Source organism: Cygnus atratus, chromosome 4, assembly GCF_013377495.2.
Source record: "Cygnus atratus isolate AKBS03 ecotype Queensland, Australia chromosome 4, CAtr_DNAZoo_HiC_assembly, whole genome shotgun sequence".
Classification (NCBI taxonomy): domain Eukaryota; kingdom Metazoa; phylum Chordata; class Aves; order Anseriformes; family Anatidae; genus Cygnus; species Cygnus atratus.
This window is the reverse complement of record NC_066365.1, coordinates 8,992,421-9,016,627: the sequence shown is the minus strand read 5'-3', so window position 1 is coordinate 9,016,627 and position 24,207 is coordinate 8,992,421. Positions and strand designations below refer to the sequence as shown.

Here is a 24,207-nt window from a genome sequence, read left to right as displayed (position 1 = left end):
TATAAAGTAATTCAACCATGGCAAACCTAAATTTCTGCATGTTATCACACAAAGCTAGGCTAATGTGCATCTGAAATGTCTGATTATTTTGTAGTACCTTAATGACTAACACTTCAAGGAGAACAGAACAGGTATGATTTAGCTGCACCATATCTCCTCCGATTTTTTTGACGGATGATGCTCAGTTATGACTCAATCTTTTTCAGAATGAAGCCAGGATAGATGGTCATTCTCAGATTGGACACTGGATCTCAGTGTTTATGGAATATTTGTCTTAGTGGTCCAGTTTTATTACCTATTACCCTCATAAATGCATAAAACAGTAGCACTTTTCCATAAACATTTGCTAAATGTTTATTCATATTTAACGGGACAAGAACACACAATTCAGGAAAGTGTAATGGTAGATCCAGCATATGCTACTTGTAGATTTGCTGTGCTCTCAAAAAGAGATTTAAAAAAAAAAGGAAAATTTTGATATCTTACTGAGGACATGAAATACTTTTTTCTTTAAACATTTGCAGAGATGAATGAAAAGGTAATTTATATTTAAAAAGCTTCTCTTTGGAATGGAACAATTATAAGTGGAACCAGATGATTATGAACAGTAGAATTAAGTGAGGGGTTTAATAGAGTTGTAGAAATTCTTTAATAGAGAAAAGTTACAGTGGGTATATATCTAGACTTCACTGTGTCTGGAAGGCAGGCTAAAACACTTTGCAGGGTCTTTCCTTTGGAATTTTGAAGTCTTTCTTTTGTGCTTTTTTCTATCTGTTGGTACAGTATCTCATGTTATGAGAAGACAGCCAATGGGTCCTCATTTTTTCCAAATGAAAAATGACACAGATTAACTGTGGATAGCAGAAATGAGAGGAAACTGGGAAAAAGTAACACTCAAACTGTGATGTAACTGCAGACAGCAAATTATATGGGAGTTTTCCATGGGTTATGACACCAAAGAAGCCTTTGCAATTTTAATTTACAAGTAATATGGCATTAATTTGAGTATTAATTTGAGGGGTCTTGTCTCAGTGGTTTTGTCACAGCTTGTTACATTCCATACTGAACTTAACTAATAATATCAAGTATGATTAAGATGGTTTACATAGACTTTATGGGAGAAGGGTGCTTATCCTGTTCAAGCCAAATGCTAAAGCATTTTCTGAAAAAAAAAAAACACATTTTTTAAATTAGTAGCAGATACGTATAGCTATATTGGTATTCAGTGAGAATTCCAATAATATGGACAGGTTGTTTTTAATTTAAGAAAACTGCCTTGACAAATTGTTTAAATTATATCTGATTGTAAGCCTTGCTTATTTGCATCATGAATGAAAGCAAAAACATCCCAAATTTTGAACTATAGAGATGAGAAAGTTGTACATGCTTTGGTGCATAGCAACTCCAACAGAGGTGTAAAGAAGCAAATCATACAAGATAAACCCAACATTGCTACATTTCTGTTAGTATGCCATTTTATTACAATGGGTATATGCCAACCTCATTTGAAGCTCCCTAGTGCAATACAGTCATACACTGAAAAGGAGAGCATGTTGTTTTCATTTTTCTGGTATTTTTAATGCCAGATTTTGTTTACTGTGGTTTTGGATCAATTGTGCAGGTCTTGGCATCTGGCCTTTCCTTGTTTTGTATGGTAGCCTTGAATATCCAGCAAAAGGAGACTGTCATGATCCTTTTTTCCTTCTTTGTTATTATAATTGTCACCAATAAAAAATGTTTTACTGTTACCTCTTGACCATTTTACACAGTAGATCAGGCTGAGTTAAGAGGTATAATTTATTTCAACTTCTTGAACTGTAGCATGTTTTCATTACTGACTATTTGCCAAAAAGTATCCCATGGAAATTCTTTTATCTGATGACTGCAAAGTGCAGTGAGTTAGCAGTTAGTTATTTCCCTTTCTCTTAAAACAATCATGTCAATGGTGTAACACTGGCCTTGTGGGAAGTCATCAAGCTGCAGTTCATGATGTAGTATAGGAAAACCTAGCAGGGTGTTGTGTGATAGTTTCATACTTTAATACAAGTATGATTTGATGAAAAGCTCACTAGCTGTATAGGCCAGTGCAGGCTATAGATGAAGTAACCTTGTGGCTTAAAACCATTGGACAGAAATTCTGTCAAGTTGACTGTTTTGCTACCTTCTGACCTAAGTAGATTTAGAAGTTTTCTTTAATTCTTGTTCAGATGCTTTTGCGTATTTAATTTCCAGTCCAAAGGGCCTTTCCATAATACTCAAAGCTTCCTACATATACCTTCTCAGAAGCAGCAAACATATCTTACTGTCAGTGAATGCTGTAAGCTACTTTTTTTTTTTTATGAGCATGGGAAAATGTGAATGGATCATACTGTGTTAGTATGAGGCTTCAAATACTGTGTAGAAAGAATAATCATCACAGTACTTTTTTCATCATTTGTTTGTGGACCTTAATATCTATTTTAATAAGAAACAAGCCTGACTTTTACTCCTGGCAAACCCATGCAAAGGTTATAGAAGATCTGCTTTTATACTGTGATAGCTAGCTAACACATAAATCACATGGCTGCAGCACAGAAGTCAATCTGTTGAGGCAACTATTGCTAATTATTTATCCTCAGGGAACAGGGTGGCTTAAGATTTGGACTCCAGTAAGAGTACAGAGCTTTTCGCCTCCATTACTGGACTTGTTGAATCAGGGTAGTGCCCAAAAGTCATTACCATCTGATGGCTCTGGGCCTGTGTGAAATGAGTTATTGGGCTTTATCCAGGTTCTAGTGGAGAAATTCCTGTCCAAGTCGCATAACTATGGCTACAGCTGGCAAGGGTTGGAGTACTTATTGGCAGCCACAACAGAGAGCTTGAGGACTGAATGTATATTAGATGTGCTCTCTAGATGGGACTTTTATGCTCTTACATGGATCAATGCAGAGAAGCTTAAATAGATGGTTTTCTTTTTGTGTCTGTGGGTACCACCATCTTGCAGACAGCATCATTTAAAAAACAAGATGTATCTCATGCTGAGGGTTACTTCACTGTGGCTGTGGAATGAGGTTATGTAATCAGTTTTCTATCATTAAAAAGAGAAATTGAATAACAGTGAAGGGGTTTGACACACAGAAAAGGGGAATTTAGTATTTAGATACTTAGTGCTCTAAGATTACCATGAAGTCTAGGAGGGATGGGAACCAAAAGTGAAGAATATTTCTAAGGCGGCTTATTTGTTGACATGGGGGTTAGTGGGGTTTTATACTAGACACATTAGTCATTCAAGGTAATGCTTCCATTTTACAGCACGTTACAATGTTTTCCTCACTCTCTTCCTGCTGACTTCATGATCTTCCTAGTCTCACCTTTTGGTAAAGTTCACCTTCAGATATGATAGAGAATCTCAAGCGAAGCACAGAAGCTACAGATAGACACTAACATTTGGAAAAAACAAACAAACAGGCATACCTCTTCTGGGCACAGAATTCCCTTTCTCAGTGGACATTCATGACAGAGGGCATCACATCACAATTGAGTGGTTCCAGTCCTACAGAGGAAAAATCTCTCACAAGCAGTACTCCAAATAGACTTAAGAGCCCTGGTGGACACCTGCCTGTTCTTGTGGTGGAAGGTACTTTGTACATGCTCATGAACCTCAGCAGATAAGCTGAGAAAAATCAACTAAACTTGATGTTGTATAGGTCTGAAGGTACAGACTCTTAACTGTTTAATTCCCCAGTGTAGCCAGGGAGTTTCTCAGCAGCGTGCAAGAACCTTGTTTCTGCTACCTCTTTCTGCAGTTGTTCTACGTTGTCCTCCATTCAGTTGGGATAGGAAGCTGGCTATAATAAGCAACAGAATAGAATATAGCAGAGAAGCAGCCAAGTTCAAATGGGATAGAATCCCTTGCATTTAGGGCACTTGGACATGGGTCCTTCAGAGAGCTTTTCAACACCAAAAGGGCTAGACAGAGCCAGGTCTGCATGAACTGGATGTGTTTGTTACAGCATGGCAGCAAAAGCAAGAGCAGTAGGCTGTTAGCCTTCCCAACTGTGCATTTTACACCTGAAATCAGGAAGAACTTGTTTCCAGACTCTGGAAAGCGCTTGTCATGATGGGATTCTTCCTACAAGTTACAGTTCTTGGAAGGGACTGCTGAAAATCTTTCTGCTCTGAAGTCAAGCAGACATAAGTTTCAGTGGGGGTCTCTTGAATTCTAACTGAGCAGGAGGAAATTTCCTAAGTGGTCCTGAGTCACCTGTTGGGTGAGACATCTGAATTTCAGAGACAAGAGCCCATCTTTTTAGCAATGACTCAAGACTTTAAGGAAAGGAACAACAGGATAAAGCAAGAAGGATTTTTCTTTATAGAAGATGAAAAAGGGCCTGAGAGTATCCTACTCATACCTCTTATAATTATATTTGATTTCATGCATTAGACACTGAACTGCAATGATTTTCCACTAGTTTTGACCTGGGCATGAGCAGGAAACAAAAATCTTAGGCTACATCCCCTATTTCAATCTCCTGGAAGTGTAAGTATGAATACCAACCAGCCTAACTCATACTAAGTTTTCTCAAACCAAATTATATCTCTCAACAGCCACCTGTGGTTTTGACAGTACTTCAGATTTCAGATTATAGTTCAGCAGCTCCCACCTGCCTCGTTTTACCCAGGGATACAAACAGGTCTGGAAATAAGCTGCTGTTTACAGCAAGTTCTGCAGAAGCTGTTCTTGATCCTATCCCTAAACTCTTATTTATTGAAAGAGGTAACAAACAACTAAATGCCCTCCTTATAACACATACAACTGTAGGTTAAACTTAACATTTTTTTTTTAATATTTCAAAGTGCTGAAGCCTTTTTTTTTAATGCTAGGTGTAAAACGCTTTCATTTTTGCATTCTTCCTTTGTTGAATAAAGACCCTGCTGGAATTGTAGATATGTTGAAGAAGTGCTTACACAGGGCACAGGATTTCACTCAGTTGCCTCGTGAGCTAGAAGGTCATTGTGTTGCTTTATGAGTTTGAAATTTGAAAATTCTTGACAGGAATATTAATAATTGAATGTTCCCCATCTAGTAGTAAGAAAGTCTGATTGAAAGAACTTACTTAATCTCTAATCTTGTGACCCAGGGAGCAAGCATCTCTTGATACTAATTTGCTGTATACAAGCTGCATTTTAAATTTTTATGTTGTGAGAAACAAACAGTGCATTTTCCCTTAAACACCTGCTGCATCTTAAGTTACAGCTATGAGCAAATAAATATGCAATGCATCTTGAGTGAACTAAACCACCGAGTTCTAATTTTGTCAAGATTTTAAAAGTATATTCAACAGCCACTTGTGTCATGAATGCAATTAATATCTTGATGCTGGGTACAGGAGTTAAAAGCCCAGTTTGTGCATGCTTCGTAATGAGTTTTCTGGTTTGACTTTCTGAAGAGGTGAACTAATCGAAACCTCAAATTGGTTTCAATGGGATATATAGGTACTGAACAAATCTAAAGACCAAGCTATATGAGTTTTGTATTTCACAGATGTTGTAATCTGGTATGGTGAATGATTGTATTTCATGTGCATCACCCTAATACTAATATGCAAGGAGTGCATGATCTTCAGAAAGCTAACATTTGTCTGAATACTGTGTCTTTAAGTATAAAGCCCCACTTTCCTCAGAGCTAATGAGTTTCAGCTTTTCCCCCAGTTTGCTAGGGACAGCTCACATGAAGAAAACTAGAGCATACCTGCCAGTTGTTGCCAGTGCCTTTCTTATGCAAGGCTTTCCTGCCAGAGCTGGCAGGAGACAGCAGGACATGAAGCTGGGAGGTAACATGCATGCACACCCAGAAGCATAGGCTAGGCTTCCTTACTCCTCCTAAGGGCATGGGCTGCTTGATCAACCCTGCTCATTCTCCAGTCTCTGCTTCAGTGCCTTTCAGCTTGTTCTCAGTCGTTGCTTTCCAACTAAGCCCTGAAGTAGATGCTTGTTCCCATCACCTCTGCCTGTTTGTCTACCCCATCTCTCCCTAGGGAGTTGAAGAGGATAGAGTTTTCTGTCAGCTCCACAATATATCAGTCCCAGTGATGGAGATACGAGGAGGATTTTAATTAGAGCCAAATGGTATTGTACAATAACGCCAATTGTTTCTGAAGACTTAACAGTAAATGAAGAATTTCAAGCCTGCTCTTCAACTACTCTGTTGGAGACAGTGTTCATAAGGGAGCCTTTAGGAAGAATTCTTACAGGGAAGCAAGAGGAAAGTGAGAAACTGCCAGTTGAAGCTTTTCATGCTGATCTCATTTTGTCGTTGAGGCTTAAAATATTCACAAGCACCAAAAGCTGATATTTGAGTAGAACTGGGGCAGGGGGAAGAGCAAGTCACTTAAACAGCTCCTAGCCCCTCACCAGCATCTCTAGCTCTACTGCACCAGGTCCATGTTTCAGTACTCTGATATTTTCAGGAGTAATCACTTCCATGGATTTCAGCATTTTTCATTCTAGGACATATTCTTGCATTTGACTTGGTTTATAGATTTTTAAAGAATATAAATAAACTATTTTTCCTTGGCTTTCAAGTAGTGCTTGTACAACTCAGTGACAAAGTGCTGTTGAACTTGAAAGAACATCACTTTCTGTTAAGTCTTTGCTAAATTGCACGTCCATGTTCTGCTCTGCCTTGAGTACTGTAAATCCCGCTCTGTTTTAGTTTCAGTGAGTGTGGATGTGTGCCAAGTATAGAGACAAAGAAAGTGCAAAGGTGTAATCAAGGATCTGACCTATGTAGTGCAATAGGAGAAAAGCCACACTCCACAGTCTGAAAAGCACACCATCTCTCTGCAATGCTGCCAGAAGCAGAAATTGAATATCAGCACCTTTGATCTAAGGTCACTGAGGCCCAGTAAACCTCACACACCACAGCGACTATTTCAGAGTCATCTAGAGAAAACTGTTCTGTGGTGAATTCCTGGTTCAAATAGCTTTCTCAAATTTTGATGGGTAGGAATACTTTAAACCATTCATTCCAAGTCTTGAAATCATGCCTTGAATTTTTTCTCTTCCCCCTTAATTTCTAGCCAGTTTTCTGGACAACATGCCCTTGAGAAGCTCCAGCAAGTTGAGCATGGAAAGCAGAAAAGAAGATGGTGAGAGCACAGTACCTGCCCCTCCACAAAAGAAGCTGTCTTGTCAGTGCCATCACCATTGTCCAGAGGACTCTGTCAACAGCACCTGCAGGTTTGTGAAATATATTTGGTTGTAAAACCTGGGAAAACTCGTTTGTGGTAGTTCTGCAGTCCCAAGTTGGATGTTGTGGTTCTTGTTTGAAGAAATGAGTTGTTTATACCTGTCTAAAAGTTAGATTTTTTTTAACCTAGATGCTAACTACACATCTATATTTTAATGTTAGGGTATTCACATCTTCCAAGTTTTGGATACTTGTATTAATTCTTTGCATATGAAAGGTAGGAGCTGGTCTTTAAGAGGTACATGCAGTTAATGAGATGGAACTTAATGGAGATACATTGATGCATCTGTAAATGCTTATAAATTTATAATCACTCTTCATGAAGCACGATTTATTATAAGAAACCTGCTCTTGATAGGTTTTTTATAACAGCTGAAATGTCTCTTGTAGGCCCTCAAGCCTTTGTTTTTTCTTGCTTCAAACGCAGAATAAAGGTCCTCTCTTCTGAGGTGAAATGTTAAGTATTTTCTTATAATAGCTGTATACTCTTCTGTTTGGTTTTATGCAGCAGTGTTTGGTCAGAGTAATACAAACTTTCATTTGGGTTGGAGTCTGCTTCCCCAGGGGTTAGAAGTCAGACTTTCCTGCCTCCCTGGGAGAGGCATGTCCAGCTGTGCAGTCCTGTCACTCTTGAAGGGTCAGCTCTGTATTATACTGACACTGCCTGCACCAGGAGAGGAAACCAAGAATATCTGCAGCTGGAGCATGCTGCTCTTTCCCACCCCCAAATAGGGTGTTCCTGCAGCACATGCACTATTGCTGCTGGAGGGTAGTTGTCTACATGCATCTCATGCCAAATTAGGTGTTACTATTTGCCTTTGAAGCAAGGTAGGGATGAGCACTTGATCTGTTTCAACTTTTTAATCTGCTTACTAAAAACAAGTAAAATATGAGATATTCACCATCTGCTATAGTCTACTAGAGCTGAGGGTCTGCAAGAAGCATCAGAGCAGGCCACAGGACAAGCCAATTGGGTATGCAGTTATATCTGAGGTGAGACAGTCTAACAGTGTCAGTATTGGCTAGCTCTTCACAGCAGCATGTTGAGATAGGTGGAGAAATGCCTGAGGTTGCTGAAGACTAGATTGCTGTTGGGTTTTTGAGTGTTTTGTAGCCTGACTTAGTTCTGCTCAGCCTCCATTTTCACACTGAAGTATATCAAAGTTCTTGTTGATAGCCATAAATACTACTTCCCTCTTTCTACCCTCTTCCTTCAAACCCATGCTCAATCTAAACATTGGACCTAACTGCTCTCACATGGCAGTCCATTTAAAGAGTTGTAAAAATGGAGATACCAATTTGCAGATCCCCTGCAGTGTGAATCAGCTGTTTCCTGTTCCTGCCCAGCCAGAGCCACTGCTGTCACACATGCTATCTTACATGTAGTAAACAGCAAAGATGCAGATGACTTAACTCCATGAATTTGAAAGCACAAGAGGATCCATGCTAAGGAACCCACTGAACACGGTTTATACTTCAGCTGGGTAGGCCTGAGGTTGCACATTGTTTCACAGACAGCACTTACATTATTATTATTTTTTTTAATGTCAGCCAAAAGACACATTTCATCCAGACCTACTCCTTTATCCTATCCTGTGCTGTCACCTGAATGCTGCCCACCTTGCCCAACAAGCTATGGTGTAATTGGTGAAGAGTTTAGAGAAATACAAGCCTAAAATTTTTAATTAATTGAAATTAAATACTTTCATGGTTTACCAGCAATACTCCTTTTTGGAATAGTAAAAATTGCTGTAGCTCCCCATACTTTGGGGTGAGGGCTATAGCAGGGTTAAAGGAAAATAGGCGCAGCATCCCTTGTTTTTCTTACATCTCCTTAACCTCTAGTCTAATATTTTACTTCTTCAATTCCCTATTATTTAGATGGAATTAAGGGTGAAAAATGTAAAGGGAACTTGTATTGAGGAGGGAGTTTTACATCTAACATTAGGAAAGTAATTTTTAGGTATCTGGTTAGCTGCCTGGGTTGAGACCAGCTTTCAAAAGATTTGACCAAGTCCGCTCAGATAAGCGGGGATTATTAGTTTCCCCTGTGTTGGGGATCATTATACTAGTCAGTCTGTAACTTTCCTGTTAGCCTGAATGACTATTGGCACAGTTTGAAAGCACTCAGGAATTCTCATTTAACATCACTATAAAGGCAACTTCACCATATTGAAGTTCAAGTAGTATTGATTGTGCTGTTTGTCTGAAGAATAAGTGAACTGTTCAGATTAAAAGTTATTGCATTAACTATCTTCCTCCCTCAGATGTAATCACTAAAAGCTTTCTACATTTTACAAAGAATCGAATCCTCTCAGCATCTCTGTCAATCTGTTAAGACTTGAGCTGCACTTGGGTCTACAGGTCTCTCAGCTGTCTGAGCTCAGAGAAACATCACACTGTCCTCGCTGAAACTCCCACTAAAGCAGGGAAGCTTTGTGTGCCCAGGAGCAAGGGGGAGCTCCTGGAGTTCAATGGGAAGGCGTTTCCAGGTGTGCTTTAATTAAACTTCTCAGAATAAGAGGTATCCCTATCACAGTCACTGTTAGACAATTTCTTATTAGAAGTAGTCTGCCATCCCATCTGAAGGTTTTAGTCTGCTACCACAAGTATTTATCTATCAGGTTATAGAAGCTGACTGTAGCAGCAGTGTCTTGAGAGTTTATATAAAAATGAGGCCATCTGGTGGCCATTTGAAATCCTTTCTATAACTGTGTTTTTAGAAGTCTAAGTCAATATTCTTGAGCCACAAGTGTATCAGATCCTTGAACAGCGTGCTGTGTTCCTGCATAGAATTCTGCTCTCTTTGTACTTCTACAGCTTAAGTGCAATAATACTTTAGGAAGCTATCAATAACACCACAGCTTCAAATTCATATTGTTTTCTATACAAACAACAAATCAGTATCTTGTTTGAAGAATATGCTTTAAGGTGAGATAGTCCACAAGCACACCAAGTTCTAGAAGACCCATTACAAGGACAGTTCATCAAGAAGAGGGCTGGTGGCAGGAAACAGTAAGGGGGCTGCTCTGCCTGGCGGACTAAGCCACGAGCAGAGGGTGATGCTAGGGCTAGCCATGCCCTCACCCACCATTACCCTTCCCCCCAGGGTACCTGAACACAGCAGATGGCTTGGGGTCCCTTGATGGCCATAGCAAGTGGTCAGCCAGCTCCAGGCAGGAACAGCAGTAGATAAGGTTAGAGATGGGCATTCTTGTACTATATAGCTTGGACCTGAGCTTAAATAGAGCTCCTGGGCAAGGGCATGGGGAGGGGGTGGGAGGAGTCCCAAGTGGGGCCACTCAGGGTAATTAAAGCTCATTAGTGCACTCAGGGCCCTGATTATTAAAATTTTTGTAGAGTTCACAGTCCTCTGTTTGAAGGGTATGTTAACCTGCTGCAGTGTGTTGAAACTTTATTCTTCTTTGAGAACATCTGTACAATTCATAAAAGGCTTTCAATAAAGAGGCTCAAAGCTGCTTTGAAGACAACCAGGGCCTCGTTTTACTGTTCCATTTCAAGTTTTGCATGTACAAAATGAGCGCATGGGCAGTTGCGTCTAATCATAATTAATTGCATATTTTTAAAAGTAGTGTTAGATTTAATTGGTTATGACTGTAATGGGATTGCAATAAAGACAGAGGCTGATTAGGTACCTAGTTTTATTCTTTTTCCATTCACAAATAAATGCTGACAGTTTTAGAGATCAGGCTGATAGAGTTTAATTTCTTATGGTTTCTGCCCAACTGTGTCTTGAGGTAGCTTTGGTTATCTAATGCAATAAAATAATTAAGCTGCTTTTCCAGCATTACCAGAGATGATAATTCACCTGACTGATTTTATTTTCATTCTCATTTTCTCCAGATGATGGGATTGAATTTTCATTGCAATTTGGTGTGTAGAGGTATGAAGATTTCAATAGTGGGCCAAAGCACTGAGTTCAAGCCCTCTTTCTTTTAATCGGCTTTAACTTTTAGGGTAAAGTTGTACACTTTCTAATAAAGGAACCATGATGAGATGATGCCTTTCAATTTTATTCCATTTAACTTTATTTTTTAATGTAAGCCTTTATATAGGGCTGCATAGGAGGCAGTTAAGCCCACTTTGATGGTTAAAAATAAAAAACAAAAGTCAACGAATTCTTGCAAGCTCCACACTTTCCTCTGCCAGGGCCATATGTCTTATAAGTGACTCAGCAGGTGACTTCTCCCCAAGTGCTTAAACTTAAAGGCCAAATCCCCATCCCACGCTTTCCAGCCATGCTGCAGAAATTACTTGTTTTTAGTTTTGCTCAGGGGTTGCCCATACAGGTTTTTAATATATACCTTATGCTAAATAGTAATACAAGTCCAGTCTCCCTGTACTGAGACCTGTTGTATTATTCTCCAATATATATATATATATATTTTTTTACCATGTGGGACTACTTTGGTGTTATTCTGCTGGAATACCTAAGACTCCCCTTGAGTATCACATTTACTTGAACCAAGAAAACATTCCAAAATAGCATATATCCATGTTAAGGCTGCCCTAGCATTAAAAAAGAAGCTAAGTCATACAAATTCAACCACAATGTAGACAAAAAGAATTGGGATGTGTTTAAATGTTGGGAGGCAAAAGAAACAAATAAAAAGAAAAGGGAAAAGTAATAGAGGAAAATGAGTAGCTTTATTTTGAATGTTTCCTTCTTAATAGTTGTCACATCTACTGAAATGGATTTTGCACATAAGCCAAAGGTGCTGGTGAACTTGCAGAGGTACCCATGCTTGGTGCTACTGACACACCCCAAGTTATGCTACCAGTTCTGTAGACCTGTCAAGTCTCATATACTCATCACAAAGCCTGGAAAGCTTCCTGGGCTGTCAACCTCTTAGTAGGTTGGCATTGTGGCTTGTTTTCTGCATTGTGACCCTGCATGTCAAGGAAAACAGCTTGATCTGAATTGTGATTTAGTAGAGCAATGCAAGACACATCCACTGGGCTGGGCTGGGCCTCAGTCCTGGGAGAATAGTATGGGCAGGTGGTTTAGAGATATACTGACTGATAGACCTACATGAGATATAGTATATATGAAAAGATGCTCTGCTAGGATGTGTTGGGTACACTCTGTTCTCTGTCTGTAGCATCATAGGGTCATCACTGAACACCATTACAATGAACTTTATTGTAGTGGCTTCAGTGTGATGCCAAAGGGTGCCATGCATGGCAGAGCGTGGTAGGACAGGCATCACCATCTTGAAGACTACTGGGGCCAGAAACTTTGTCCTGCTCTAAGCCAGCTTCTTTGCTTTGTTACATCTGCATGTCTCTCCTTGCCTTCAGAGTAGCTGTGCAAACATGTGAAGGTGCATCTGGCTCGACAACTGTGCAATGCTCTTCTCACTTGGTTTCATGTTACTTCCCTGATGCACAGCCACTAGCTGTATTATTTTTTTCCTGGCAAATTAGCCTGTATTGAACACATTTACAAGGGCTCTTTGTTTTCTGGACAGCATCCAGAGACAATGTTTTGATAAATTTGGCTTTCATTGTCTTCCTTAAGTGAAGGATGTGACAAAACATGTGAATTAGATGCAGATACGGAGTCAGACAGTTTTTGAATTAGGTTATTTCAGCCAACCTTTACAGAAGTATACGAACTTCCCAGTTTCTGGAGATAAAATAATTTAACATTTTTTAATCATCTTTTAAAAACAATGCAGAAATTTGTCCTGTTGTTTTGGATAGAAATGAAAAGACAGCGTAATTCTTTTGATATCAAAACCAGGAATATAAAGAGGAAGGGTGGACAAAAATAACAACACCCATATGGACTCAATTGCAAATAAAATTAAAGATAAGGAATCTTTTCATCAGATTATTTAACCCATCTGCTTGCTATAGGCACTGAATGAAGGAATGATGTTGCTTTTCCAAGCTATATATTGCCATACCTGGCTGTGTCACACATATAGAGAGCAGGACAGGAAATCGTCAGCAGTCAAGTTTTGGTAGCTAAGCTATTGCATCTTCTGTGAGAAATGGCTGTTGGCCAGTAAGGACATCTGCATGAGCAGCTGCAGAGCTGTTGGCCTCTGTTCTTGTCTTCTAACATTTAGTAAAGGTCTAAGTTAAGATCGCTTCTTTCATTTGGGTAATCTGTAATTGTAGCAGCACCTTCTACATCAGTGTCTGCCAGTGTTTCTGTTATAAGCTCCCTCTATTTTCCTGGCATGTGTCTTGGCTGTAAAAATTCACTCTTGGCTGTAAAAATTGGCTCTTGGCAAATATGTGACATACCAAATCTGTGCTTATTAGTGATCACATCCAACATGTATTTAATTGCTCTCCTGCATCATACCCCAATAAGATAATGCTGTAGTGGAGGAGGATAGCGGATGTGTACCTGGATGTATTCAATAACCTCAGGCTGAATTCCTTCTTTACTCAGCAATCACAGATTCTCAGTCAAATTTCACAAAATTCAAATTACACAGTTTAAGAAAATAATAATTCTGCATGGGGAAAAAAAAAAGCTAGGAAGTAGAGAATAGATTTTTATTATTGCTTTGTACATATCAGCCATGCACCTATGTTTCTGTTTGTGCTGTCACCAAAATAAACATAAAATTAGAGATGATACAGACTTAGAATTAATTCTAACTTGTTAGAATAGTAAACCCACTTTCATTTCTACCACGGGCAAGTATGATGCAAGGCAGTCAGTAAAACAGCAGGGGTGCTCTGTGCACTTTCCATGCAGTGTGTAGCTCGTTTGACAGCCTATGAAGCAGAAGAGCTTGGGGGTGGGAAGGCAGGTAAGAGAGACTTCTTTCTTTTCAGAAAAGTCACCTCTACCTCTTGCTCGAATGAGAAATCTTCAATAAAATAAAGAATTCTCATGTTGCATGAACACTTTTTATTTTTTTTTCTTAGAGGTAGAAACAACTTGTACCAATATTTATTCTACTCAGCATTGCTATTTTAATTGTTTCATGCTGTCTGTCATTACTCTATTGTTGTCTGTAAAGAATGTGGTTTACCCTTATTGTTGGAGCTGTATAACTTTTCCATTTTGCTCTATCCAGTCTAATTCTGTTTGTCTTTTTGAATCTGGAGTAAAATTGTCAGAGGGACTAAAGTGCTTGAGGATCCTAATTCCAATTTTCTGAAATGAGCTAAGTATCAGAGTCCCCTGGCAAGGAAGAAAAAGTGAAATAAAACTGCTGACTTTCCCACTTCTTTTTTCAAACAATTTGACTTTTTCTTCCACCGCTTTCTTTTGGTGAACTGAACATTTTATTTATTTATTTATTTATTTTGCTGTGGACTGCTAGCTGTGGAGTTCATTTTTGTGTTTCACTTGATTGCAATTTATTGTTTTGTTGCTCTGTCCCCTGGGTTAAACTTACTCATTACTTATCAAAGGCACCATGCAAACAAATAAAATCTAATCTAATCTAATCTAATATTCTACTCTAATGGATTCCTTACAGTCTCTCTTCTTGGCAATCCTATCATTCCTATCTGAAGCTTCAGCAATGAAATCAAGGTGGCTGTTGCCCAGAAGGGTTGCTGTCTCCTTTGCCTTGCTCATATGCACAGTGTCAGAGAAAGGTAGAAGTCCTCACTTGCTTCTCTGAGAAAGCAATTTGTAACGTACAGCTGGTTACTTTTCAAATCCAGAAGTCAATAACCAGTGATAAATTATGATTTGAAGTAATAAGCTTACTGTGGCTAGACCCTGCACCACTAATATAAAAATACGCCACAACAAATGTTTGACATGATCCTTTCCAGCATACATCTATCTGTAGCTAATACTTACAAATTGTGTTTATCTATCCAAAGTATAACAGCTCCTCTTAATTCCTACATCTTCACTGACTTTTCTGTTGCTGCTCTGTAAGACTGCCCTTTCCTTCTTGCAAGGAGCAAATAAGCTGAAATTTTGCTGTGCTTAAATTTTCTAATCCTTTTTTCTTTTTATTTCCTTTTTTAAACTGAGTTTGTTTCTTCTCCTCGGAAAAATACTCATTGAGCATAATAGCCGGTCTTCTTTTCCTGGGAAAATAAGGGAGTAATTTATTTTTATGTGACTTAAATGCCTTGGATTAAAGAGTTCTTTTTTTATTATTATTATTATTTTTGGATCCTCTTCCTGCAAATCAGTCAATATGTGTTTCTCGCACACGTTACATACCCCCCCCCCCCCCCCCCCCCCCCAGTGCTTAGAAATTAATGTATAGCAATCTCAGTAAAATGCAGCCCCCCTTTCCTGCCCTCCTCTTGCTTTCCATAGCATGGAGGCATTTGACCTTCATAAAGGAAGGACATTTATCACCAGCACCATCTAGCCATCTGTTAGTATACTTGTCCTTTGTGGTGCATGGTCATGTAAACAGGAGCATTATGGATCACTTCAGGCTTATAACCCAAGTAAACAGTTATGAAGGGTGTTGATGATAACTCAAGGACTCATACACATGAGTGTTGCAGTTTGTAGTATGGCTAAAACAGGAATCACAAATCACTCTTAATAATATTTTATGCTGAGTATCTCAAAAATGTTTCTCCTTCCAGGTCCCTGCCATGCCTTGCTCCCACGCACAGGGCAGACCTGTGAGCACTGACACTCGTGTTTATGCAGGTCTCCAAAGCCTTCATACTCTAATGGCTACAGGCATTTACAGAGAATTAAGATGTTTGTTAATGGGGTTTGTAGCTGTGAAATGTTGGAAAGGTAAGTATGTTGGCGGTGATCCGCAGTGCTGTCAGCTGTCCCGCACTGTAACAACAGGTTACTGTGTGTGTCTGAGTCTTCCAGCCTGCCTTTTTCCACAAGTGCAGTAGTACTTCAGCTCTTTATATTTCATGATACTGTTAGAGGAAATACATTGTTAATGGCAGATTTTCCTTGCAAGGAAGAATGATGAAGTTTGTATTTAGCAGCACATTTTACACTTCAGAACCTTTTCATGATTCTTTCTTCCCAATCCTCAGCACTGATGGCTACTGCTTCACCATAATAGAAGAAGATGAGTCCGGTGGACATTTAGTCACCAAGGGATGTCTAGGATTAGAGGGCTCGGACTTCCAGTGTCGGGTAAGAAAGCTTCAATTGCCTAGGTATTGCTTGGCTTTTTGATGGCTTTCAGTTGAAGTGCAGTCAACAGACATTACTATGGCTGTGCTTTAAACTTCTGTTAATTTGGCAGAAAGTTGCTCTGCATCAATTGCTGAGGGGATTGCATTTACATCCCAGAATGGTTTATGGTGGTGGCATTATAGCTGCTCTTTACAAAAACTTAAGTTTTTGTTTTTATCACTGCTGTTTCGAGCAATACCATTGCTCAGAGGAAGTTTGAATTTAGAGAAATGCAGTCTAATTCTTCAAGTCTCCGTGGTAAAGTTAATCAGGATATTATTTATGGACCACAGCAACCTTTATGTCTTACGTGCAGTTCCGGTTGTCTTTGGGATTTCTGATGCTGGAAATTCACTTGAAGTCCATGATGCCCTGTCTGAGAGCAAGTCTTGCAGTGGGACTGGAAAGGGGTACAGGCAGTGGAACAAGGTGGATCTGAAGTGTTTAACTTTTCCAAAGTTGACCTTAAATGGTTTGACATGAGTACAGGAACAATCTAGCCACAGCTGAATCATGGTCGGTGAAAGGTGTTTTGCCCAGCTTCCCATGAGAGCAGAAGAGGCACATAAATGAGTCTACACAGCAGTTCAGCAATTCCTGTGTTACTCTAGCTAAACTATTTTTACAATATACTAAGTTATTTTTATAACATAATTCAAACCGATGCACATAGGAGACTTTCAGATTTCTGTCTTGCACCATTAGTCGCAACAGATCCCTTTTGCAGCACTAGGGCACCAACAGAAATATGTAAGGGGTGAATTTATTTCTTAATTATTTATATGAAGTCTTTTTAGTTCAACTTGGTGGCACGTATCCTTATGCCACACAGCCTAGAAAGCTGTAATACTCTGCAAACCAGCTACCAAGCACAACTTTCTCTCCAGTGCCAGAATGATGGTGTCTATTTACAACACAGATAATTACATGGCATTCTATGAAACTGTGTATTTCAGGACACTCCTATTCCTCACCAAAGAAGATCTATTGAATGTTGCACAGGCCAAGATTACTGTAACAAACATCTTCACCCAACTCTGCCACCGCTGAAAAATCGAGGTAAGGGGAAAGTACAACCAGTCCCCAAATGATCTTTTCCTGCTGCTGTCTTAGGTAGAAACAAAGCCAAAACCAAAGCACCCCCCTCCACGTGCACATGATTAGGGAGATGAACCTCATTAAAAATTGTAGCCGAATTTCTTGAGGTGGAGAGCAGTACCTTGACCTGTAATTTCTGATTCTTGCTATTACTCATGTTGCACACATGCAATGAGCACCATATGCATTAGGGTCACACAGTATTGTCATAGACCCGCTGACTGTCAGTGGTCATCCCAAAAACTGAGGTTACTTGTGTCAGAGGATGGCTCTTGCTCTGTATGTTTTTAGCCTGATAACAAAATTGATTCCTGAATCCTCTATCTGTTCATAACTTCACACACATCTGGGATGAGATCTCTAGGAGTTAATCAGATATTTCAAGGTAACTGAAGTCCATTAAGCTTTTCTTATTTAAAGGATCTGATAACCCAACACAAGGACAATACCTAGTCACTAAAGCGGAATTTCTGCTTGAAAAAAATGTAGCTTAAAATAAAACAAAGTGAGAAGTCATACAAAGACTTTTTTTTTTTTTTTAATTTGTTATTAAGAACAAATGGAAGTATACGAACTTCAAATAGATTCTGGGGCAAGCCTAAGGTTGTAGTTTTTTTGTTTGGTTGTTTTTTTTTTTCTTGTTGTTCTGTTTAAACATTACTTTCTAAATGTTGGTAAAACTGCTTTGGGTGGATGTTGCATGATCCATTTTACAAAATATTCTTTGGTAAGTGTAACATTCCTTTATGATAAATTCTTGGCATTGGCAAAAATGGCCAAGCTTTTTGTTGGTCAGCATTGAGTTTAGTCTGGAGATTCAGTTCAAGGTTGCAGGAGAATTTGTAATCATAGCATTCTGAGTTGGAAGTCCAAATTGGTGTGCAGATGCATTCTTAATTATGCAAGCAGCAAATACTTGCACAAATTCATGCTCAGAGGAAGCCTTCTCTTATATAAGCTGTTCCCTTCATGCCTATGAAATTCTGCACAGATGGGCTGCAGAATAAGGCCTGTGGAGGGTAGTATGTAAATATTTCACTCTTTACTAGCAAGTCATTAAGTCAGTTAAACCTCATAAAATTTTGACTTCGAACGTAAGAGTTATGTACTATATATATATATTTATTATTATTTTTTTTTTCATTTAAAAAATATCTTTGGTCTGAGAGAGAAGCTCCACAAGGAAGTTGGTATTTGTTCACACTTACTTAGTCTATCAATAAATATCATTTCAGTTTGGAAGACAATTTCTTCTTGTTTCTGGCTGAGTTGGTTCTGTGTTGAATTACTTAAAAATACTGAACCAGTGCCTAACACTAGACATCTGCCTTATTAAGATTTTAGATATTTGGCTATACCACTTGCTGCTTATACAGAAAACAGTAAAACAACCTTTTGCTAGTGGCAGAAGTTGTTTGGATCAAAATTGGCTTTGCTTTGTGTGTATATGGGGTAAATAAAGCATTGTTTGAGCTCAGTGGTGGCAGACCCGTTAAATAGCAGAGGGAATATTTGTTGAAAGAATAATTTTATAGAGTTGGAACAGGATTCTAGCTGCTTTATATTGCATATTGTCTGCTTTATCATGACAAAGAAAAGGCAATGTGTTCACTCAACATACTCTGAAGATTTTTGTTTGAGGTAAGCTGTGCACTACTGGTTTGCTGATAGTATGTCGTGGAAATATATTTCAGAAATTGCTTCATTAGATGTGGCTGAACAGGGCTGAAGACAGCACCTTTATTAAAGCCTTAATCAAGTATGTCATTCTTAGTGTCAGACTTGTTTTAATTTGCCATTGCTCAATTCTAGTTTTAAAGGTCAGAGAAAAGCCATAGCTGGAATTGCAGGATGCTCAGTGCAGCCATGTACGAATACTGTGTGCCCACTGTTGCCAGTGTTCAGTACTATGACTGTGATCATTGTGTTCTCTGAAAACATTTAGATTTGTCTATAATTGAGTGAGAGCTGTTAGACGTGTCCATCAAATTTAACATAGGCTAGAAGTACAAGAAAGAGAAGATTAACCTAAAAACAAGCTTCTAGGAACAACCTTCTGACCTCCAGGATTCTGTGAAAAATATATACGTTACTCAGCATTTAAAAAACAAACAGAAATTTGGCTTCTGAACTTACATCCAAGGTCATATCTCATGGGAAACACAGCCTAGGGAGATCGTCCAGCTGCAGGTCAGAGGTTGTTGAACTGCAAATTAACCCGCACACCAAGGTAACATCTACAAAGGCAAGCAGCTTATGTCCTGAAAGTGTTTTTCCAGACCTGGCATGTGCTGAAAGGCAGTTTTATCCTCTCCCCATGAAAAGAAAGGAGGACTATGTGCATGAGAGGGAACTGGAAGAGTTAACACTGGTCAACGTAAGGTTTTCTTATGCAAGACAGAAGAAGGTAGCAACAGCTGACTTTATGTTTGAGCCCATCTCAGTACAGAACTAGCAGAATAAAATACCCCAGAGATAACATGAAATCCTCGTCCCAGCTGTGTGTGTGTGTTGTTAAGGAAATGAGAATCATAGCTGGGTTTGATATAACACCTCTGCTTTAAACAATAAAAGATATTCCTGGAAATCCCAGCAAAAGTGCAGGCTGAGACCAGTGGAAAGGAGAAATATATCTTTACTGATTTAGAGCCTATATAAGTAGAAGTGGTGGTGCCACCGTGTCTGGCTCCCTGCCTGTAGAGCCAGTGATGAATGGGCAAGGGAACGATTGGAGGAACAACGGGGTTTGATGTGTGCATACAGTCTCCACGCCTCAGATTTCACTGCAGTTTTTACTCGGATAATCTTAACATTGGGAGCTGGGGGGGACTGGGGAGGGAGGGGAACCTTTGATATGCTGACTTCTCCCTTCAACCTGCTGTGTGGCATTTTAGTGCATGCATCAGCAGTGCCCCACGGATGGCGAAGTGGGGTGAATGAGAGGTGTAAAGGGGAGAAATCATGGCAAAATGACTGATTGGCAGGCTGTATTACTGAAGATCCTCCTTTTGTCACCACCTCCTCTCCCCTTTTGTGCCAATCACTACTGACACCTGCACACATCCCTGTTTTCTTACAACCTAAAACTGGTATGTGCTGCGTGCTGGGCTTTGCTGTTATGTACGAGTGGTAGGTACATGAGGAAGCTTCCTGAACCTACTGATTTTTTGTTTTGTGCTCCCCTCACCACGCTCCCGGTCATAGCTCACTGCTGCCTCCTTGGAAACTGCTGCTTATTCTCATAACCACACTTCTTGCAATGTTGCAGTTGCCAAGGAACATACAAATAAAAAGCACGGCATCAGACTTCTTAAAGAGCAGAGCATGTCCGTCACCCACTCCCTGGTACCCATCCCAGTGATGAAGTGGACTCATGGCTGAGCTGCTCTGTCCCTCTGCCTGGAGGTGATCCCAGGTGCCTAAAACAGTTCAGGAAAAGGGGTATTTGTCCTGCTGCTCCCTGGGGAGCAGCGTGATCTGGAGGAGGAGAGAGGAGATGGTCTCCAGCAGCACCAACCTGCCCCAGTTCAGCAGTGATGTGCACGGGGAGCCATCACCTACAGCCACACTGACACCTTCCTTCATGTCTTGCCTGCTTTCCTGGCACTTGCTTCATACAACTGCATACTGAAAAATTCTGCAGTGTTGGTCTCAAGTTTGTTTAAGAGCTAAACAGCACTTCCAAAATGCCTTCTGGCCTTGGGGAAGATCAAACCACATTTGTTAAGCTGTCAGAATGGGAGAAGCCCATTAGAAACATTGGGCACAGTGTTTGGAACATTTTAAATTATCATAATGTGATTAAGATCTGGCATTTTATCATCCCTCTCCCAAATGTACATACTCAGCCACACACAGGCATCATGAACTGCATTGGCACATCTCAAGTTCTGGTAGTACAGTGCTACCACTCCACACAGCTCTGTAAACCCCTGTTTATCCTCTTCTCAGCTGATGGGCTGCAACATCTTGAACTGTTACAAACCACACATTTTAGAGGGAAATACCTGGCAGACTGAGTGTGCTTAGAGCGCAAAATAGAGCCTTTAGTCCTCCTCAACAGCCCTCGCCTTCAGAGGACAGGGCTGGATTTCCCCAGTGGGCTCTCAGTTTCGGCTTGCAGCACGCTCTGAGTGCCAGGCTAGGTAGAAATCTGCCACTGCAGGGGGAATGGTGGGCTCCAGTGTTTTCCTGATAGACATTGTGTCAGTGTCCCCTTTCAAAGGCATTGGCCGTGGCTTGAGTGTTTACATTGTTAATGCTCTGGGAGCAGGTTAAAACAGGACCAGTGTGATCAAAAGGTGAGCTGGGAGGCAATCTCTGTTTGTAGCAGGGAGGCGAAGGGAAGAAATAGTTTGGGGGCAAAAACAGAGGGAGAAACTGGATCTTGAAAATAAAAGAGCCTGACAGTAAACTAAGAGTCCCTTAGGAATCTCCTTGTCTCATTACCCTTGTAAATCAGAAATGCAATAGTGCCATTCTAGGATAAGTAGATGAGGATAGGTTTCTTGCATTTTACATTGTGTTTGGCATTAGCATGGAAGATGCAAGAAGCCATGGTGTAGCTGGAACTGCTTCAGGAAACTTATACCTCATTTGCAATATTCCAGATAGCAACTTTGGGAGAGTGGTGTGTGTGTGTACATGCTAAAATGTAATTTTGAGACTTCAGAGGCTTCAAAGTAAAGTAGCGCTAGATATCTTTGTTCTTCAGCAGGGGTGCATGGATGAAGGTCAGATGCACTTGCCTGAGTATAGAATACAAATTTAGGGATTAATGATACACTTTAAAACACAGTAATAGTCTTCCATGCAAAGATTGACTGAAACATCTTAGTAGATCTTGTGCAATGACGTTTCCTCAAATTATTTTACATGGTTCAGCTTCAAAGTGTTTTACAGAGTAACTGCTGCAGGGGTAGTTTTGCCCCCAGTATAAGACTTGCTGGCATACAGAGCTGCTGTGGAATGAATGGAGGAAAAATTACCACTTAAGTGTTTAAAATGGGATCAGAGAGATGGATTATTCTGCAGTGATGGAAACTCATCTTCAAGGCCTCTAGTAGCTTGCATTCTCAGGGGGTGGATGGTCTGCTCTGTTTCCTTGCTAGGATAAAGGCGATTATTCATTTGTTATATTAACTGTTTGATAGGACACTAGTTAATACGAGTGATTTAAGATAGAGGCAGTAATTTTTGCATGTCCTTGCCAATCACATGGTTTAAGATACAGAGCGAGACGTCCTGGTTTGCTTTCCTTAACTGATTTTTCATTCGGAGCCAAACAGGGCACTGCAAATGCATGCTTTGCTGGAGTGAGGCCTGCACCATCACATAGGCTCCTGAGGGTGCCGCTTCTGCCCTGTTCAGTGAGGGGAAGTGCACACAAAACCCCAATGAAATCCGAGGGCGTCTTGCACAGTGCTGTAGTAGCATCATAGAATTACAGAATCACAAAATGGTTTGGGTTGGAAAAGACCTTAACGATCATCTAGCACCAACCCCCCTGCCATGGGCCTCCCTCCAGACCATGTTGCCCAAAGCCCCATCCAACCTGGCCTTGAACACTTCTAGGGATTGGGTATCCACAACTTCAACAATTTTGTGCTCGGTGTGTGTGTCTTTTGATACTGACTTTGCATCCAAATTTTCCCACTCCTTTCCCTCTGCTGTTCTGCTTTCAACCACAGACTTTGCTGAAGGAAACATTCACCACAAGGCTCTGCTGATCTCGGTGACTGTCTGCAGTATACTTCTGGTGCTTATCATCATATTCTGCTACTTCAGGTAAATAATCAATACTTTACCAGCTAGTTAGCATTCTTCCCAACTTTTATCTTTTTATAGACTCAAGAATTTGGAAACTTTTAGATGGACCTTAGGAAAAAAATGAAAGCTGTAATTTTTTGATGAGGAAAAAAAGTGTTCACATTTGTCACAGGCATACCTGTGTGATATATTTCATACATAATCCTTCACTCAACATCCTTAAAAGCCTTTCAGGTTGAAGCACACCCTTTACTGAAGGTGAGAAAGCCACAGGACAAAGTTTGTACAGGACAAATAAAACTAACGCTTCTCAATATGTTTGTGTTAAGGAACTGGTCATAAAAAGAGGGGGGTACAGGAATGTAACTATGTCTAGAATGTTACCATAATCTACACACATTACATTTAAATAATTCCTTGAAATTTTTAAATACTCATGGATCCCATGACCATATCTGCTTTTGTTTCTAAAAGCCCCACTGCAGGCAATATAATAAAATTGGGTATTTACTTGGTCTATGTATTAAACTTGTTTAAGTTTCCGAAAGAAAAGCACCTGGTTGCTTGGAAACTCATAGTAGATTGCACAGTCTTCGAGTTTTATACTTAGAATTTTGATGATGAAAACAGTTTGCTAGAAATAAAACTGGAAATATCACTCAGCGAGTCCAGCATATTCTTTAGGGAAGCTGAGGAAGCCAAGTGCCTACAAATGAAGCAAATGTGGAGAATAATGCTCATTACTCATTGTCCCCGTGTTCGTTGTATTCAAAGCTAATTTCAGTGTCATACAAAATGGCAGGTACAAACGGCAAGAGGCGAGACCTCGCTACAGCATTGGGCTGGAGCAGGATGAGACTTACATTCCCCCTGGAGAGTCCCTGAAGGATTTGATTGAGCAGTCTCAGAGCTCAGGCAGTGGCTCCGGGCTCCCTCTCCTGGTAAGGAAGCAATATTATTTGAATGTCAGTCTGAAAGGCAA

At 39.9% G+C, this 24,207-nt stretch overlaps 1 protein-coding gene across 2 annotated transcripts in view; it reads left to right on the top strand.

The window, feature by feature from the left end:
• Positions 1-24,207, top strand: part of BMPR1B (bone morphogenetic protein receptor type 1B) — a 275,469-nt gene that overhangs the window by 238,976 nt on the left and 12,286 nt on the right. For both annotated transcript variants that reach the window (XM_050710350.1, XM_050710349.1), the window contains 5 exons: positions 7,062-7,221; positions 16,214-16,316; positions 17,315-17,417; positions 23,147-23,243; positions 24,028-24,166. In XM_050710350.1, the coding sequence (XP_050566307.1) occupies positions 7,079-7,221; positions 16,214-16,316; positions 17,315-17,417; positions 23,147-23,243; positions 24,028-24,166 (585 nt within the window). In that variant the 5' untranslated portion in view covers positions 7,062-7,078. The remainder of the gene's footprint in view (positions 1-7,061; positions 7,222-16,213; positions 16,317-17,314; positions 17,418-23,146; positions 23,244-24,027; positions 24,167-24,207) is intronic.